Source organism: Delphinus delphis, chromosome 5 (genome assembly GCF_949987515.2).
Source record: "Delphinus delphis chromosome 5, mDelDel1.2, whole genome shotgun sequence".
Lineage (NCBI taxonomy): Eukaryota > Metazoa > Chordata > Mammalia > Artiodactyla > Delphinidae > Delphinus > Delphinus delphis.
In genome coordinates, this window is record NC_082687.1 from 46,742,239 (window position 1) to 46,762,264 (window position 20,026).

Consider the following 20,026-nt stretch of genomic DNA (forward strand, 5'->3'; position numbering starts at 1 on the left):
GCAAGGGAAGTGTGTCAAGGTGGAGGGGTGATAGAATGGTATTTTCCAGTATTTCAGGCTTTCTTGGTAGGAATGGAACCCCTGGGAGAAAGCATTGTGTCTTTGCAAGTAACCTGAAAAAAAGAGGAAGAATATAAAACAGCTAGGCACCCGGGCTTTCTTGTCAGACTGCCCAGGTTCAAATCCCAGTTTGGCCACTTAATAGCTGTGTGACCCCAGAAACTGTGCCTTGGTTTCTCTATCTGTAAAATGGGATGATAATTGAGCCTCGCATAGGAGTTTTTTGTGAGGATTTGATGATATTTTAAACATAAAGCACTTGGCCCAGTGTAAACATTTAGTAAGAGCTCAATAAATATTAGTTATATGACAAAATAGCTCCATAATTATAGAGCAAGGCAGCCAGAGATCTGCTTGGAAAGAATCCCTGGTTTATCAGAAGATACCTACCACTGGGTCGTCATTGCATAATAAATGATGGGCACAGGGGAGTGGTTCCTCTCCTGGAAGGGTGGGAACAGCCCCAAATGGGTGGGATAAGTGGTTAGGTTGGCTTCCCTAAGTGACCAGCAGGCCAACCCAGCTGCTTAACACCTTCAATGAGCCCTTCTTAAATTCTCACCAGCCTCTCTGTTTGCAACAGAGGCTTTTTTTCCCCCTCTCTTCACTGCCTCCATTATGTATCTGAGGCAAATGTGACATAGGAAATGAAATAGGCTGAAACCATCTAAATCCTATAAGCTCAGATTTCCCTGTCTTCTGCGTGCTTCCAGTACGCCTTTCAACCCATGCCCATCACATTAGCGTGAATTAGGTGTGAGACAACGATTTTTCCATTTCTGTCTATGGATTGATCTTACAGTCAATGTAAGATGGATTGTACTGTCACTGAGCTTTTCATAGGCACAGATGAAAGCCCACGTAAATATTATGACTGTTCCTACAATTAGCCATCTTCACATATCCAACAGGCAAGCATTACTGAGCACCCATCACCTATGACACATTGTTCTCTGATGGGCCTCCAACTGAAGGAGAGAAATTCAATAGGGTGTGATGAGGATTATGGTCCAGGTCAACACAAGGAGAAGGGTTCTGGTCCAGTGTCAGGGTAGGGGTGTCAGAGCAGGCCTCCTGGAGAGGATTAGGGCTGAATGTTAAAGAAACAGCAAGAGGAAGCAGGCCAAGAGAAGAGAAGGTGATTGGGATGACAGTTTTCCCATCAAGTTTCCCCTCCTTGCACCCCTCTCTCCACTTTTCACATCTGGGGAGAAGTTGGTCACGTGATCTCCTAACCTCGCTGTCCTCTCTCACCTGGTCTCAGGGAACTGCAGACGAAAGAGCACCTCTCATACGAACCTAAGCTAACCATGGGCTGCGCCTGGGGAAGGAAGCGTGCGAGCTGTCGTGACCTGGACCACGACAGTGGGGCAACTGTCTGCATCCTCACAGGCTTGTCAACTGGTGCGAGAGGGAGAAGACCCCGTGCCTGCGTGTGTTCAGCACCTTCTGGCAGAGGTTCAAGAACAGGCTGACCTGGTTGGCCATCAGGATCCTGTGGTCCCTGACAAATTGTTTTTCATGTGTCTAGCAAGTATTTAATAAACTCTGGTGTAGTAATTTTTTTGTTGTTGGGTGCTGGTAGCTCCAGAATTTTGTGACCACTGTCGTGGTTATAATGTCTGTGCCTCACTTGTTAACACTACTTGGTCTAACCTTATTCACTACTCTTCATTCACCAAACTTTGTGCTCAAAATACATAAATACTATTTGATGTTGTATTCCTCCATTCATTTCATCCACAAAACAGAAGTAAATAAGATTTGGGGATGCAGGGTAAAATGGTAAGCCTCATTCGATATCATTCAAATGCATCTAATTTCCTCTTTTGAAAAGGTGCATATTGCATTTCTTTTCTTTTCTTTTTTTTTTTTTTTTGCTGTACGCGGGCCTCTCACTGTTGTGGCCTCTCCCGCTGCAGAGCACAGGCTACGGACGCGCAGGCCCAGCGGCCATGGCTCACGGGCCCAGCCGCTCCATAGCATGTGGGATCTTCCCAGACCGGGGCACTAACCCGTGTCCCCTGCATCGGCAGGTGGACTCTCAACCCCTGCGCCACCAGGGATGCCCCATATTGCATTTCTTGCTAATCTTCAGTTCATAATTCCTCCAGGAAAATAATTCAGACAGCTTTCATACAGGGTAGGAATCAAGCAGGGAAGGGGTTTGTGGAGGTGGTACCCGTGAGCTGATAGTGACAAGCACCTGAGGATTTTTGACTTGTACTTTTGTGAATTGAGAGAATGCATAAATGATGTTGGTGAGGACAAGTACAGATATTTCATATAGAATAGAATGCTAGTTATGACATTTGTGGGTAGTTTATTATTTTTTTAGTCCAAATGATCTTGATGTGGAAAGATGTTTCTGGGAGAAGGTAATCAGTAACTGATTTTTTTCCCCAATCACCCTTGCCAAATGTGACTGTTACAATACAATTACAATACTATTGAGTGATTATTTGTAAAATGATTTATAAATGTAGGAAATCCATCTCTCCACAGCCTAAGTTACACTTAAATTTCAGGAAGTCTGACTATACTAAAGAGACATTTCTTCTAGGGCAGTCTTCTTGGTAACTTTGAAATTGTTTTTATAAGTTGTTCTTTTCTCAGATTCAGTTCCTTCTGATGTTTTGTGGCTCACTATCACTCACTGAATAGAGAAAAATGTGCCCTACGCTTCCTGTGACAATCATTTTGCTGACAGAGTGATGGTGTTTTAAAATATTGCACAGGAAGTGCATTTAAGAAAAGTCCCTTGGGACCAGAAGCAGAGCCACCTCTCTGCAGAAGACCTCTTGGCTTTCAGTGTAACCTAAGTCAGGATTGGGAACCATCAGCTGTCACAGAATTCAAGCATATTTAAGGGCAGTTTCTTTGATTCTCAACGTTCACTGTTCATTTTTGATTGAGAAACCTGTACAGTTAATATGGCAAAGTGCACAGATAATGTCTTAACAACTGAATCATTCTGCAGGATTTTTTGTTTAAAACTGGGTTTCAGTGTAAGCAAATGAAAGAAAAAAAGCCACAGTTTCACAAATACAACTTCTGATCCCTGTATGGAGGTAATAAATCATTTCGTTTCTTTGCCTCAATTTTCCTACTCTCTACCCTAAAGCAATTTGTAATGTTTCCCTTTTTGAAGGGGCAGTTCATTAAACTCTCAATTTCTCTATAAATTAAGATAGAACCTATAGATACCCCAAATCACCGAAATGTGAAAAGCTAAATTGAAGATATTTTGTCTTCAATAATGCCAAATATCTAGATTTTTAAAAATTTATCAGTATTTAACTAGATAATTGGCACATCTTATTCTGTTATGCACCCATTTATTCACATTAATAAAACTGATAAGTCAGTGCGTACCCATTGATTCATTCTCTTACCAGAATATAATCATCTGTGAGGAAGAAATTTTTAAACACTATGAGTGATAATATTACAGTTAATGATGTACACCTTTTGATTGAATCCCACACAGTCAGGGAGGCCAAAAGCATAATATTTTCCTATGATTCTTAATAGTTACTTGGCTTAAAAATCACATTTGATATTTTCCTTCTGAAAAATCTGTGGCAAACCCATACACTGCAGTCAAGATTATAGATTGGTTAAGAAGAATGAATGTACCTATTTGGTTTTAGGTTGAAATAACAAACAGTTCCTCATGGTCATTTTTGTGGAGCTATTATCCTAGAAAGGTCCCCAAAAGCTTTGTGATTGCCACAATCAAAGAATACGGTGTCCTGTACTATGATACTCAGTTTAGGAGAAACCAAACAGAGAGAGGTTACCTCACTTCTCTCAGGGAAAATCAGGAGTTGAACACAGGACAGGAGATGGTCTTTGCCACATTCAGCTCCAGGCTTTTCCCACTAGACTTTATTCTAGAAAGCTCACTAATGGTCAGGCAGACCAAGTACTACACAACTAACCTTTATCGGGGTTTTTACTTAAGAGAGGCTAATTTTTTATTTCAGTTGCTCAAGATAAGAGTTCTGTAAAAGGTGCCCGCCATCCTTGGCCCTCTGGGCATTATCACTAGGATTAATTGCTTGTGGCTATTAAAGAGAATGCGGAGCAGAATGTTCTTCCTATAGTTTATACCGCTGGTTCCTTTCATGTGATTCTTGACATGTTTATTTCTACCCTTAATGCAATGAAATATTTCACTAATAAAAAAACTTTCTATGAAATTGCACTGGAAATTGTATGTTATGTCATCAGATGTCCAGTGGTCTGTGGAGTTTCATTTGAAAGATGCTCTCTGCCCTCCTGACGGACTCAGGCCTGAGTCACACCCTTGGGCCACCTCTGATTTCAGCTCAGCTGCAGTTACAGCTAGCCTGACAAGCCCCACTTCAAGAAGGTCCCACACTGTGCTCTTCTACCTCAGAGCTTTCTCCAGAGCCCCGGAAGCCCCTCAGGAGCATGGGGGTTAATACTCCTATGTATTGACGCTCAATCAAAGGGGGCAAGAGTCAGCTGACAAAGGTGCCAGTCCTCAGAGGGACAGTTCTCAGGCTCATTCTACTTGGTTCCTCAGCTAGGGTTGCCCACACTGGAAACTGCTTCTTATCATCATTTCTTCATCCCCTGTCTCACTCTACCCACCCCCTCACTGCTGCTTCCAACCAAATAATCTACCTGCACTAACATCCTTATTCAGGTCTGCTTCCAGGTAAACGCAAAGTGAAATGCAGACAAGTCCACCCAGAGGGCTCAGTAGGATCAGAGAGCTGCTGGAGAAATACCAGACCTTTGTTTCTGTGGACATTTGGACTGAAGTTATTAGTCCAAAAGTTTAGATTACCTTTAAAACCTTTCCCATCCCAGTAATATTGCAACTTATTTCTGAAGTCAGAGCAAGTCCAGATCAATCATAAAATATTTAGTTCAGTGTTACAAATGTCCTTATGTATTAAGGACACTTGAACCTCAGCATAAGTGCTTCCTAGGAATCCCAAATCTGCTTCACTGGCTCCTGTCACAGGAGAAGCTCCTTGTTTGATCATAAATGTAAACTTTCAACTAAGTTTCATGATGCTCTGGGAACCTGACTCGGAGTTGAGGGAAGGCTTGCCCAAGGAAGTAACATTTAACTGAGACTGAAGAATAGGTGTTAATGAGGCAGAGCGAAGCATTTCAGACAGAGGTAGCAGGAGGTGCCCAGGAACATGTTACAAGCGACTGAGAAAATATTTGGCTGGGATTCAGAGAAGGAAGAAGAATAGTGGGTGATGAGGCTGAAGAGAAAGGCAGCCTTATTGAGCCATGTCAAAGGTTTTGGTCCTTTTCAAGGCAAACGGGAAGCCATTGAAGTATTGTGAACTGGGTTGTTGGTCAGAGTGTGTGTGTGTGTGTGTGTGTGTGTGTGTGTGTGTGTGTGTGTGTGTGTGTGTGTGTGTGTGTGTAGGGGGGCTGGAATGGGAGATACGACAGGTTTGTTTAGAAAGACTCACTCTAGCTGCAGGGTGAATAAATTGGAAGGGAGTCAACGTGGATGAAGGGAGGTCAGTTAGGAGGCTGTTGTGTTAGGTGGTTCCTTTAGGGTCCCCACTGGATCTTGTCTAGGTGTCATGCACTAGCCTGCAGGGTGAATTCCACAAAGCCACATACATAGCATAGGTCAAGTAATGGCTTTAATGGGGAAAAACAAAATTCTGGAAAAAGGAAGGCACAGACCCTCCATCTTCCTGTCATCCCATGGTGAGGCAAGCTGAGGGCGAGGGCACTGTTTGGTCTCAGTGCAGAGGGCAGACTCCTTCTAGTCCACCTTTTTATAGGGCGAAGTATTGTCAATGGAGGAATACACAAGCAACTGAACAAGGGGCAGTTTGGACTTGGGCTGCCCACGGAACGTTGCAACCTCCACTGCTGGGGTGAAGAAGACACCAGTTACGTGGGACATAAGGTTGGGTGCAGCCCCTTCCCCTCCCCGAGGAGAAGGGGGAACCCCCAGCCACAGCTAGCTCATTTGCCAGACAACCTAGAATGAATCTTGCTCATTGCACTGCGGTAGTCTAGGTAGGAGCCGGCAAACTTTTCTTCTGTAAAGGGCCACTTAGAAAATAGTTTTGGCTTCGCAAGCCTCTCTGTCGCAACTACTCAACTCTGTACTTGTAGCATGAAAGCAGTCCTAGACAACATGTAAGCAAACGCATATGTCTGTGTTCCAACGAAACTGTGGACAAAATAGACAGCAGCCCACATTTGGCTCATGGGCTGTCTGCTGATCCCCGGTCTAGGCAAGAGATTACGGTAATTTGAGTCAGGAAGATGGCAGTGGACATGAAATACTTTAGAAATATTTAAAAGATAAAATATATAGGACTTGGAGATGAAAATGGGAAAGGCAAGGGAGAGAAACATGTCGAGGAAATCATTCATTCATTCCACGGTACTGAATAAGGGCCTATCATGTGGGTGGGCGCTCTGCTAGCACCAGGGACACCGCCAGTAAATAAAACAAAGTTTGCTGCCCTCATGGAGCTAACATTAAATGGGGGCTGGGGGGCAATAAATAGGTGGTGGTAATAAGAATATTAAAGCAGCCAGTGACAGGAGTGGGATGTGCAATTTTAGAAAGGGTGATCAGGGATGGCTTCCTACTGAAGAAATAGTCATCCATTCTTTTCCATCTGAGATGGTTCTCCCCTTCCATCCATAATTTCTGTGATTTGGCTCAGCTGCTGCTGCTTCTTTCTCGCAGGCTCTCTTGAGGGCTGTCTCCTCTGGTCTAATTACTGATGCTCAGCTGCATCTTCTCACTTGATCCTCTCTCCCTGACAATCTCATTGGCACCCAGGCTTCAATTACACCCCAAACGTGGGCCTCTCTGTTCCACCTCAGTCCCACATATCCAAGCCCAGCTGGATATCCTCAGCCAGGTTGTCCTCAAATCCAGTAAGTAAAGAAAGGAACTCATTTCTTCTTGTCTCCCTCCCAAATTCCAATGACATCACAGTGTACAGGCCAGGAACCAGGGACCCTTGCTAGACGCCTCTTTGCCTGCCTCTCCACACCCCATCAATCATCAAGTCCACCTGCTCCCCAGTCTTCATGCCTGCTGTCCTCATCCGTATATCAGCGTTCTCACTGGGACTTCTGCAATGACCACTATTAGCATTATTTAATTGTATGAGTAGGTAACCCATTTACATTTTCAAAAACTAAACGGGCTTTATACTGCAAAGTCCTCCCTCCACCCATCTTCTTGCCACCCAATTCATCTTCTCAGAGGCAACCGATGTTATTCATTTTGAAAATGTATCTTTCCAGGAATATTTCATACAAATATATGTAATTACATATTCTAGCCCTCTTTTTTTTTCCCACCCAAATTGTAGCATTTAGAACACATATAGTGTTCTAAATTGTGTTTATATAATTTACCTTTGAGATCTTTCTTTTCAGTACATAAAGAGCTTTACTTGGCTGAATAGTATTCCTTTGTATGAATGCAACTATTTAAGCAAAACACTGTTTCCTATCATTTGTTATTATAAATAAGACTGTAACCTATAACCTTGTATTCCATTAATTTTGCCAAATCATTTACAAGATAAATTCCTAGAAGTAGCATTGCTAGGTCCAAAGACAATTTTAATTTCGATAGACACAATGACTTTGTTTTTATTTTTATTCAAGTTACAGAAGCACATAGATTTAAGAAGCAAATAATTCTACAAAGTGTCTACCAAGAATTCTACAAAACAAAAAACAAAAAACCTAAATGGACATCATTCTCAGAGGCACTTCTTTTAGCCTTCTTCTTTTTTCTTTCTTTCTTTCTTCTTCTTTTCCCCACCATTACCCCATGACTTTAAGTGACATGCTGCTTCGTGAATTTTCGGTTTTAGTGTTATCCACTGTCTCTCCACTATGGAGAATAAGGATTTAGCTTTCTTTCCTACCCTGTCTTCATTGGACACTGGTATTCAGCCTGCTGCACATCTTTTCCAAGGGGCCTCCCTAAAGCAAGTTTTTAAGGGCTCTCAGGCGGCACGCCACGGCGAGCTTCCCAGAATCTCACATTGGTTGCGACGCTCCACACCACGTGAATCCACTGACCCCCGGAAGCAAGCCAGGCCGGGGGCGTTCCCTCTCCACGCTCCACCCCCTACGCCTTTCAGGCGTTCCGGCTTCTTCGGCTAGGCCAGAAAAGAGGCGGAACTCCGAGATGCGGGTGTGGTTTCCCACCGGATCGAAGAGCGGAGTGCACCGAGTGCCGCGGGAGCAGCACCCAGGTCCCCTGCTCCCGCGACATGGCCTTCAACTTTGGGGCTCCCTCGGGCACCTCTGGTACAGCTGCAGCCACCGCGGCCCCCGCGGGTGAGTCCCCCAGACCTTCTCCCGGGGAGGAGGGAAGGCCTTTGGTCCAGCCCTTCGGTCCGAGACTCTTCGGCTTGGGGATCCTGGGGTCTCCTGCCCGCGCGGAGACTTTAGGGGCTTCGGTAAAGGGCGGGCGGCAGCAGAGCGGGCGGAGGCGGCTCCTGAGGAGGCCGCGGGGAGAATGGAGGCCCAACCCGGAGCTCGCGCGCTGCGGGTGGGTCGCCGCAGGGCCCTCTCCTCCTAGGGCTCGTTTCCCGCCGCCTGGGAGTCGGACTCGGAGAGACCGGAGGCGGCTTCTCTCACCCTTTGCCGGAGACCCATCCTTCCCTCCCCAACTCTACTCACCCCTCCCCACCTCAGCGTCCGGGACGGGCGCGAACGCTCGCTTGGTTCCCGCCGCTGGGCTCGGCGAGGACAGGGCTGGGGAGCCTTGGGCGCTGCTCTGCGGCTCCCTCGGCCCTGGCCCCTTCGGTTCTTGCTGCGGGACTACACGCTCCTGTCCTCCTTCCCGTCCCCGCCTCCTCGGCTTTCTTAACTCGTTTGGAGCAAAGTCAGGGTTTGTCTTTGTTCACTTCTTTGAAACCTCCTGCAAACTCTTCTAATCCTTACCTTGCTTTCTTTTCTTTTCCTCTTTCTTCTTCCCCCCCCTCCCCCTTTTAAAATTCTGTTTGTTTCTTTGCCTACACGCCTATCAGGATTTGGTGGGCTTGAGACTGCCAACTCCACCGCCAGTGGGTTTAATTTTGGGGGTTTCGGATTAACTGCTAATCCTGCAGTGAACTTTAATATTGGGAATTTCGGTGTTTCTACTACCTCGGCGACTCCGTTCAATTTTGGTAACAGTCTGGCAAGTGCAGGTAGATATGCGGGTCGTCTGTGTAACGAATGTTGGGAGCTGGAGTCCAAGAATATTTTGTGGTTCCAGAGTTTGGGAAAGAACAGCGACTTGTCTAACAAGGAAAGGAAATTCATTTCCTAATGTCGAGTCAGAAACATTTGTACCAACTTTTGACACTCTTAAAAGATTTGGTTTGGGGAAGTCTTGCAAGTTATAAAGTTCCTTTGTTAAATTTGCATTTAATTGAACAGAATATACCTTCCAAGTGATAAGTATTTGGAATGGATTTTTATTTTGAGTAGAATATATCTTCCAAATTATTAGATATCTCTTTCGAAGTATAAGCTCAACAGTCAGGCCCCTTTTCCTGGAATTCTTGGACTCCTGCAGTCATTTTTTTCCATTTTTCCTGCATCTTTCATTGGAATTTCATTTGATTGTCCTTGTGTTTCCTGAGAGAAACAAGTCTTATACGAACAGCAGCAACCTGTCTTGTTTTTAACCTGTACGATAATAATAATGTGTTTCTTTGGCCAACTGAGCAGATTAGGATACATTTCTATAAGATAACGCAATTATAGAAAGAATCCCCAGTTCTTTACTGGAATTTTTGAGAAATGATCAGAGAGAGCAATTTAATTTATTGTCAGATAGCATTAGCTTCTAAAAGATAGGTTAGATGTCTTTGTACTCAAAAAGGTAATTATGAAGATTCTGGTATCTATATGGATTGTTTGAAGCTCGTTGGAAATTCTGCAAAACACAAACTATAACGTGTGCGTGTGTGTGTACATATATATATATATATATATATATATATATAAATTTAAAATAGGTCTATGTGTACCTTGCATACAGTGACCCTATAGAAAAGCCTTGCTCCTCAGCTGCTCGTATATGAATTTATTATTCATATTCTCTTACATATGCCACTTATGCCCATGCCAATTATATGCATTTGGTAAGCATGATTTATTCCCTACGACATACTTGGGAAGTCTGGCATTTTGTGCAGTTACTTGTTACTGCAGTGTGAATATGACCTTGGCAATCTGATTCGAAAACGTTTTGAAGAATACTTGAAGTTCCAAAGATTAAACAATCCGTTATCACTAAGGTATATTTAAAGTGATCACATATCACTGTTGTTTGGTATGTTTACTTTTCCCTGTTTGCTTAAAATTGGCACTGGGTAAAACAGAAACATTATTTTGAAGTTTGTGTTTCCGACCAAACCCACCCAGCTCATAATTCAACAGTAATAAATAAACCTGTTGGTATTTGCTTGATTTCATGTTCATTTGGAGTTATCACTGTGAAGTTTTGAGTTGTGATAATATAACTGTTTTAACTACTTTTATGTATGTTTATGTATGTTGATCAACTTCAGCAAAAGGCTGATTGAAATTCTTGTTTACTTTTTTATTTTATATCCTTGCAGATCCATTTTTACTAATAAACATTTTCACATTATGGAGCATGTTAAGATACCAGTGTTTTTATTGTATAGCCAATTCAGAATATATCTTAGTTTTTCTGTGAAAATTAGAAGTAATGAAAAAGATTAGGAAAAATGTTCAGTACTTTAGGTGATTTTTATCAAAATATTTACAGTTTTCAGTACTGCAGTAGAACCTACAAGTAAATAGAGTATTTGGTTGTGCCTGCATGCAACATGTAGTCTATTCTTGAGTAATTTTCCAAGTCAGAGTCATATGATGACTGTCAGTGGGTTGGGTTTTTTTCCTTCTTGTATCTTTTATGTTATAATATTGATGAATCTCTGTCTCTTATGCCAGAAATATATGAGACTAAAAGTTAGAATCCCGGAGAGTCTGCAGCATAACTCAGCACTAATGGTTCAGACATTTGTCTTAAAAGTCTTTTTTGACACCACATTGGTGATCAGGTAAAGACTGACAGTAAGGGGAAAAAAGCCATTGTGTATTGGCCGGAATTCCATTCCATTCATATGTCAGCTTCGATATGGTTAAGATTAATTTCGTCTCTAGATTTATCTGAAAGTGAAATTTGTGTATCTGTCACTGTTGTGGCGCAGAGCCCTGTGATAGCTCTGCTCTCCTTGCCAGCCACTGCTGCCTTGTGATTTTTTTTCCCCCTTATCTCTTCAAGAAACACATTCTTGTTTACATACCAATATAAGAGTCGGTATATTGGTATGTTTCATTTGAAAAGTTGCTCAGTCTTGATGGAGACTAAGTAGAAATATAAGCTAAAGTAGAGTATAAATTAATTCACCGAAGCCAGGGTTGCAAACTGGCAGCACAGTCTGCCAGTATGATCTGTTTGTCACACTGTTTTAAAAATATTTGAATTAGTTGCAAAAAAATAAATTGACTTCAGGTTTAAAATTGTGTAAATTTCACACAGAAAATCTAGATTTTCTATTTCTTGGGAAAAATGGGAATATATAACACTACTAAACTACTGCTACTAAATTCTAAAGCCCGCACACTACTAAATTCTCCTGCAGCAGTAATTTGCTGGAATTTAGGAACTGCTGCCATTTAAAAAAAACTGTTCACACTGATCCCTTCTGGCAGTCAATAAACACCTAGTCTGTTTCATTCATGAATGTTATCAGCCTGTATCTTGTAGGCATTTGAGTTTGCAACCCCTGCTGTAAAAGTACACAGTCATTTTAGCCTTAACACTATGACAATAGGCTTATTAACATGTTTACTCAGCTGTAGCTTAATCACCTCTTTAGTTGAAAGGTATATATTGCACTGTGGTATTTCTACTTTAAATACTTAGTAGCTCATTTCTTGCAACATATTGACTTCTTGATTAGTAGTATAGTTTTTTAAAAATTGACGTTAAAGTAGAGAAAGGAAAAGTTAGACCAATATATTTTGTCTTTATGTGGAGCAATTGCTTATCATGTAATTTGAAAAGGAAATTACCTCATATGTATACAAAAGATTCTTCCTTGCTATTTTATTTATCCTTTTTTAATTAGGTGGGTTTAGTGGATTTGGGACACCGTCTACAACAGCAGGTTCTGCATTCAGCTTTTCTGCTCCATCTAACACGGGCACTACTGGTAAGAGGACATCTTTTTTTTTTAATTTTATATTTTTGTGGCTGTGTTGGGTCCTCGTTGCTGCGTGCAGGCTTTCTCTGGTTGTAGCAAGCTGGGGTTACTCTTCGTTGCCCTGTGCGGGCTTCTCGTTGCGGTGGCTTCTCGTTGCAGAGCACAGGCTCTAGAGCACGGGCTCAATAGTTGTGGCTCGCGGGCTCTAGAGCGCAGGCTCAGTAGTTGCGGCGCACGGGCTTAGTTGCTCCGCGGCATGTGGGATCTTCCTGGACTAGGGCTCGAACCCGTGTCCCCTGCATTGGCAGGCGGATTCTTAACCACTGCGCCACAAGGGCAGCCCAAGAGGACATCTTATATCATTTGTAGAAGCAAATGAGCTACAAGTCAGCTTTCTTTTTTTTACCTTAAACAATTTAAATTTTTCATTCAAAGGACTCTTCGGTGGTGCTCAGAACAAAGGTTTTGGGTTTGGCACTGGCTTTGGCACAACAGCTGGAACTAGTACTGGTTTAGGTACTGGTTTGGGAACTGGACTTGGATTTGGAGGATTTCATACACAGCAGCAGCAGCAGCAACAAACTAGTAAGTATAAGAGGTTTTCATTTTCAGATATAAAGCCATAACAATGTAGGCAACATTGTTGAGTGCACTGTTCAAAACACTTTAGTGGATATCTTTTTTTTTTGGAGGAATTATAAAGTATTCCAAAAGCTACTTCTTGTGTTTATATATGATGATAGCACCTGGCAAAGAAACAGATTGGCATGAGATTCTGATTATAAGGCTTCTGTGTTTAGTATCATTCCTTTAAAACTTTTGTTGTTGTTGATAAAAATAACACAAATATAGAAAGTGGCACAGAGGTACAGCTTCGTGAATTGTATATAAGATGAACGCCACTGTAACCACTGCCCATGTCAGGAGGTAGACCCTGGCCAGCCACTTCAGAAGCCCTCCAGGTTTCCCTCCTAGTCACTTCCCCATCAGAGGAAATATAGTTTTGCCTTTTGTGTTGATCACTTCCTTACTTTTCTTTATGGTTTTGTCTTGTATTGTTTAGTTTCATTTGTCTTAAATCTCTGTAAGTTCCCCTTTTAGCTCTTTCTTTTTTATTTATTTTTCAATTTGTTGAAGAAATCAGATCATTTGTCCTGTAGAAGTTGTCAGTCAGAACTTTACTGATTGCATTCCTATTGTATAGTTAGCATATCCCTTTGTATAGTTAGCATATCCCTTTGTCCTCTGTATTTCTTGTAAATTGGGTTGAATCTAGGGGCTTATTTATGTTGATAGTTCAGTTTTTTGTTTGTTTGCAAGACTACTTTATAGGTAGTGATGTATTTTTATCAAGAGGCATGTAATGTCTGATTCTCTCTATTTTTTGTGATGTTAGCAGCAGCCATTGGTGATCATTACCTAGATCCATTAATTCATTGGGGGTTGTAAAATGGTATTATTCCAACCGTCTGATTCCGTTGTCATTTATTTGTTGAAATACTTCTATAAAGAGAAACTTTACCTCATCCACTATTTGGTTGATTCTTTCCCTTTATTCTTAGCTTTCAAAATAAAGAGTTTGTTCCCTATCATTCTCCAAAGGTAACCAATTTTTTTTTTTTTTATGTCAGGAACTCAAGTATTTAAATTATTTGATATTTTTCAGTCCATTGCAGTTTTCCATATTGATGTTTAAATTGTTCCATCTTTGGCCAGTGTAAGCTTCTTCAGGTTGATTCCCAGGTCCTTTCAGACAAGTGTAGAATTACTCTTTGATAGCTTCCTTACTAGCTGGTGTGGCAGTATGTTCCAGGGTTATCTTGTATGGATTAGTTTATTTAATTATCACAAGAACTCTATGAAATAGAACTCTTGTTACCTCCATTTTATAGGTGAAGAGAGGTAACTGAGAAAATTGTGACTTTTCTATATATCTTCCAAGATGTAGTATAGGAACATAAATTCAAGTTCCTTGACTTCCTTTGTAATGCTCCTTTTGCCTTTCCATAGTTTGCTACCTCTTAAAACCACTTTTGTTTCATTTTTCTTAGGTAAGTTGATTGATTGGCTGCAATTCACCCTACTCAGTCATTGAAGATTACTAACATATTAAACATGAATTTCAAGAATTATCTAACCAATAGGATGAAGATAATAGAATTATTCTTTCTGGTGTTACAATTATATCTTTCTTACTGTCCTTCTGCAACAATACAAAGTTTGATGGAAATCCAAGTAGTTAAGGAGAAGAAAGGAAAAGTGAAGTTTTTTCTTTGTTTCTTGACATAAAGTCTCTTCAACTATAAGTTATTATAGTTGTGCTTACTCTTGTTAGGAAAAATGGGAATTTGAATCTGGTGCTGTTCATTTGCAGAATGAAAAGGGCTCATTCTGCTGAGTGTATGTTTTATGTCAGGCACTGGGTATATAAGGTTGCTCGTAGTCTACAATGAGATAGAATAACAAACATCCAATTAGGTAGAATAATTAACATTCAATTATAAAAAATATGTATGTGTGAAAGCACTAAAATAGACCCATACAAGGTGCTTTGGAATGTAGAGGAAGAGTTGAATCTTAAGGGAATTAGCCAGTTGATAAAGTCAGAAAAGGGTATTCCAGGCAGAGGGAATAACAGTGACAGAGGCATGAATGCATGGCACGGCGTGATGAATTTGGGACCTGCTGTTGAAAGGAGTTTGAGTTTAATCTGCAAAGATTGTGGAGCTTTTGCCTCATTTTTTAAAACTCCTGCTTGTATGAGGTGCTTGCTGTCTGGTTCCACCATCTCTGATATGTCTAATCTCTGTTATCTGCTGATTCCTGGACAGTACCTTTTCTTCATTGAGCACTTTGGCAGCTGGCTCTGAGTCCTGCTTTTCTTTCCAACTTGTACTATCAATCTGGGTTATTTTAGCATTCACATGGCTATGTACTCAGACGGCCATACCATCTACCTTTTACTCCAAAGACCTTCTCCATTTCACTTTAGCCACAATTCTTACCTTGGACTTTGGCAACATCTGAAACTGTTCTAGTTCCATAATCAATCAATAATCTAATTCCAATCATCAATAATAGTGCATAATCAAACATCCCACAACCTATTGCTCTTTTAGCCTGACTTTTCAACCACTTCCAACATAGCTGTTCCTAGACCTCATTAGGATCTTAGAGCACTGACACTTTATGCTCTTCCATCAGCTCCTTCCTGTCTCACTGTCCTTTCTAATTAGCTTAGAGCCCTTGTCCTTCCATTTCTGTCACTCTTGCCAGTATGCTAAACTTCCTTATCCTTGTATCATGTCTGCTGGAAAAAACAACCCCAAGCCTGTGTAAGCCCAACTGTCTGTCTAGATACTGCTTGAGAAAATCATAGAGTACAGAAGATTGAATCTCTAAATTCTTAATCACCAACCCAAGTTGGGGCCTCAACATTGCCTGGTAATCCTGTTAAGTTTTTATTTTCAAATTTTTCTCCCACTTTCTGTAAGTTATTTTAAACCTTTATTCTCTTCAAATCTCAAAGTTCTCTGTTCTCACTTTTAGTAGATGGCATTGACCTCTGCTTCAAAGAGAAAATAGAATCCCTCATTGTAATTCCTTCAGTTGCCCACTACCGAATCTTATTTATCTACCTACCGCTGTAACCCATCCTTTTCTCTTTTCGCCTGTGCTCTGGATCTCATATCCTCCCACCTTCTGGGGCTCCTTGTGCTGTTGATTATTTTTCCCAGCAGACCCCCACCCCATTCTACCTCTCACCCCCCCACCAAAAACAAAGTCTTCAGCTTCTCTGTCCGAGGATTATTCTCATTCACATTTAAACGTCTGAAGTTTCTTTTTTCTAAAAACAGAAACAAAAAAATAAAACTACTTTAATTTCACATCTCACTTCAGTTATCTCTTGCTATCACTCTCTTCTCGCCTTCATAAACTACTTGAAATAGATATAGAAGAATGGGATCCCCTGCTGCTGTCTTCTGTTACCTCTTAGCCCACACTAATCTGTTTTCTTCTTTCTTTACCCAGTCAAATAGTTATGGTCATTAATCATCTCAAATCCAATGAACATCTACTGTTCTTTAATTGTGAAAAATTCTAATACAAAAATAGTAAAATGACCCCATGTTGTACCAAATAGATTCAACAAAAGTCAGAACTTGCCACATTTGTTTTATCTATATCCTCCTTCCCCCCTTCTTTTTTTTTGAAAGTATCAGTACTTTAAAGCCAATCCCAAACATGTAATTTCACCCTTACTTTACTGCTTTACTGTGCTTCTCTCTTTAAAAACATGGAGTCATTCCAACGCACAATTACTAATTCCTTGGTATCATCCTTAATCAGATTTCCCCATATGTCTCAGTAAAGTTTTCTTCAGTTGGTTTATTTGAATCATGATCTAAACAAGGTCTCTTAAGCTTCTTTTTAGTATAGAGAATTCCCTGCTTGCGTTTTTTTTTCACCCCACTCATGAATTGTTACAGAAACTGGACCAGTTGTCCTGTGAAATATCCCCCAGTCTAAATTTTTTTCCTTGTAGAATCATTTGACTTTATGCCCCATATTTCTGGTAAATGAAGTTAGCTTTAGGTACTTTATTAGATTTAAGTTTGACTTTTTGGCATGAATACTTTGTGGGTGGTGCTGTGTGCTTCCTATTGTATCACATTATGAGGCCATCTCTTTTAGAGATGCAAAGATTGATCAGTGGGTTCAGGTGGTGAGAGCCAGTCTGTCTTGTAAAGTTCCCCATCAGTCTTTAACCTAATGGTTTCATTCATTGATGGTCATTGCCTCAATCAGTTATTTTATTAGGAGTTGCAAAATTAGGAGTTAGTGATTTTCTAGTTCTGCCCTCTCTTCCACACTGAAAGTCTTCTGTAAAAGGAGTTTTTCTTCATCCCCCCTAGACTGCTTGGTCACCCTGAAATGGAATCTGTGTAGGAAAGGCAGGATAAATTCTTTCTTTTTAACTGACAGTTTTTGTAAGAAGTGGTTGGTGGCCTGATTATTTCCAGTGGTGTCCAGGGTGTTGAGATTTTTCTGAATTTTTGATTTTTACTTTTAAAAATTATCATTTTGAATGCGTGAGATTTAGTAAATTGAGTGTGTTTGAGTTGGATGTATTCATTATTCTTTTTGATGCTCAAATTGTCACATTTTTGGCCAATGTGAGCCCTCAACTTCAATCATAGTCTGGTCTTTTTTTTCTCATACCCTATTGTTTAGTACTCCATATTCCTTTTGCCAGCTCATCGTCCCCTCCTCTTTGACACAGATTTTGCACATGCTGTTCTTCTTGACGCTACCCCATGGCCTGGCTGACTACTTCCTTTAGACCTTAGCTGAAGTTCTTATGGGACAGCCTTCTCTTAACCCTCCTGCCCCAAGTTTGATTAGCTCCCTCATTTAGGACTCTCAGAGCCTCTACTTCGAGGCACTTATCACAACTGTTAATATTTGTTTGATATGCTCAGTTTGTTTAAAGAACCAGTCTTGTTTACCACCATATCCTTAGTGTTTGCCTCTGACACTTAAGGGATACTCAGTAAATATTTGTTGAATGAATGCATGGTGAATGAATGAATGAAAATATGCATGTATGTATATGTGTATGATATATAAAACCAGGAGAGACTGCATTGTCAGGAAATCTAAGGGAGAAGAGTTTTTCAAGAAGGATGTGTATTCAGTGAAAGTTGAAGATTTTCTCTGAGGATTGAAGGAATGAATAATCAACAGCATGAGGGCCTGAGAAGGTAGAAAGGTGTGAGAAATCTAATATGCTAAGGCTTTAAAAGCGTCTGTAGGATTTTGTTATTTGAGTTTCTCAAATGCCTTCCAGCTAGTGAGCTCTGAGTAGACTAGTGTGGTTGGAATCTAGTGTGAAGTGTAAATTAGTATAGATGATAGTTTGTTAATCTTATTTAAAAGTTGAGGGAGATAAAACCTAGGAATTTCTTGTCAGAAGCTGCATAGTGAGCATATAGCAAATCAGGATTCAAGTCTCCTGGCTTCTAATCCACTTCCCTACCATTTTCATAAATGCCCATTTGGGAATTAATAATACTCACGTTGAGAGTAACAGCAGCCCCTCTCTAGCCCTGTAGAAGCCCCATTGGCCTTGTGGTACTTGCAATCTTTAAAGCTGAAAGAAAACTTAAATATCATCTAATATAGTGGTCCTAAAACTCAGGTCATTTTGGTATTCATGATTTTTCTTTTATCTACATACCATTTGTATTATTAGAGAATTTTCTTTAAATCAGTTTACTTTTAAACATTTAATATGTTTATTTTGAAAGGAAAATCCAAACTATTGCTATAAATGGAAAACCAGTATCACTTGCTATAGCTGTTGTTTCTTTATAAAGAAACAATAATTGAACTTAAGTCCACAGTAAATATAATAGTGTTAATAAATTCTAACTAGATACCTTTGCTTTAAGCTCCTAGTCTTAGATTTGTGCTCCCCTTTGTTAAAATGTGAGATAAGTGATGACACGAGGCATTAAAGGCATACTAGCACCAAACTGAGACTTTAAAAATATATATAATCAGGGCTTCCCTGGTGGCGCAGTGGTTGAGAGTCTGCCTGCCGATGCAGGGGACACGGGTTCGTGCCCCGGTCCGGGAAGATCCCAGGTGCCGCGGAGCGGCTGGGCCCGTGAGCCATGGCCGCTGAGCCTGCGCGTCCGGAGCCTGTGCTCTGCAACGGGAGAGGCCACAACAGTGAGAGGCCCGCGTACCACCAAAAAAAAAAAAATATATATATATATATATATATAAAATCAGATAATTAAAAGAGAAGTTTTTGTCATATGATTTAGTCCATCTGGTGACTCAACTGTTGCTTGACAAGATAATTTCATGTACCAAGGTTATTTACTTATCTAGCACTTTGGAAATACTGATCTGATCTAACAACTCAGCCCTTCTTTTATTGGAGAAATTTTAACACAGAATAAGTAACTTGTCCAAAGTTACACAGCCAGCTAAATCTTTGGCTTAGGATTTGCCCGTTTGTTGTTTTTTTTACTATATATTTCTTTGCACTAAGAGAAGGAAATTGTTTATTAAGCTGATATTGATATAACATTGATATAATGATTCTTTTTGCTTATTTTGTATCCTCCAATTTGTATATATTATACAACTGTAACAGTAGTAAAGGTTGTTTAAAAAAACAATTCTGCAACTTCACAGACTTTACCCTTTTTTCGCTGTGGGTCTAATATTAATATCATGGGTCTAAATTGTGTTTAATGGAATTAATTGTATTAAGATGATATCAGAAATGCGAGTTTAACACTATAAGGATTGTTCTAGCATATTACTTTCCTATTATTGCCATAACAAAGCATCACAAACTTAGTGGCTTAAAACATATTACCTTACAGTGCTGGAGATCAGAAATCCAGAACTAAATTTCACTGAGCTAAAATCAAGGTGTTGATAGGACTGTGTTACTTCTGGAGGCTGTGGGGAGAATCCATCCCCTTGCCTTGTCCAGCTTCTAGAGTCTCCATTTCTTAGCTTATAGCTCCTTCCTCCATCTTCAAAGCCAGCAGCATAGCATCTTCAAATCTCACTTTGACTCTGACCTCCCTCTTCCCTTTTAAAGAGCCCGAATATTATGTTGAACCCACCCTGATAATCCAGGATAATCTCAGTTTAGTTAATTTAATCACATCTGCAAAGTCCCTTTTGCTGTACAAGGT

General features: G+C 40.6%; 2 protein-coding genes across 4 annotated transcripts in view; both read left to right on the top strand.

Annotated features, from left to right (window-relative positions):
* SCARB2 (scavenger receptor class B member 2) overlaps positions 1-4,284 on the top strand; it is a 70,557-nt gene extending 66,273 nt beyond the window's left edge. Inside the window, exon 12 of the mRNA XM_060012335.1 lies at positions 1,325-4,284. Within this exon, the coding sequence (XP_059868318.1) occupies positions 1,325-1,363 (39 nt within the window). The 3' untranslated portion in view covers positions 1,364-4,284. The remainder of the gene's footprint in view (positions 1-1,324) is intronic.
* Positions 4,285-8,294: 4,010 nt separating this feature from the next.
* The window catches only part of NUP54 (nucleoporin 54), a 39,809-nt gene continuing 28,077 nt past the window's right edge, over positions 8,295-20,026 (top strand). For 2 of the 3 annotated variants that reach the window (XM_060012337.1, XM_060012336.1), the window contains exons 1-3: positions 8,295-8,403; positions 12,225-12,308; positions 12,735-12,884. In XM_060012337.1, the coding sequence (XP_059868320.1) occupies positions 8,337-8,403; positions 12,225-12,308; positions 12,735-12,884 (301 nt within the window). In that variant the 5' untranslated portion in view covers positions 8,295-8,336. The remainder of the gene's footprint in view (positions 8,404-12,224; positions 12,309-12,734; positions 12,885-20,026) is intronic. The other variant, XM_060012338.1, reaches the window with a different exon arrangement.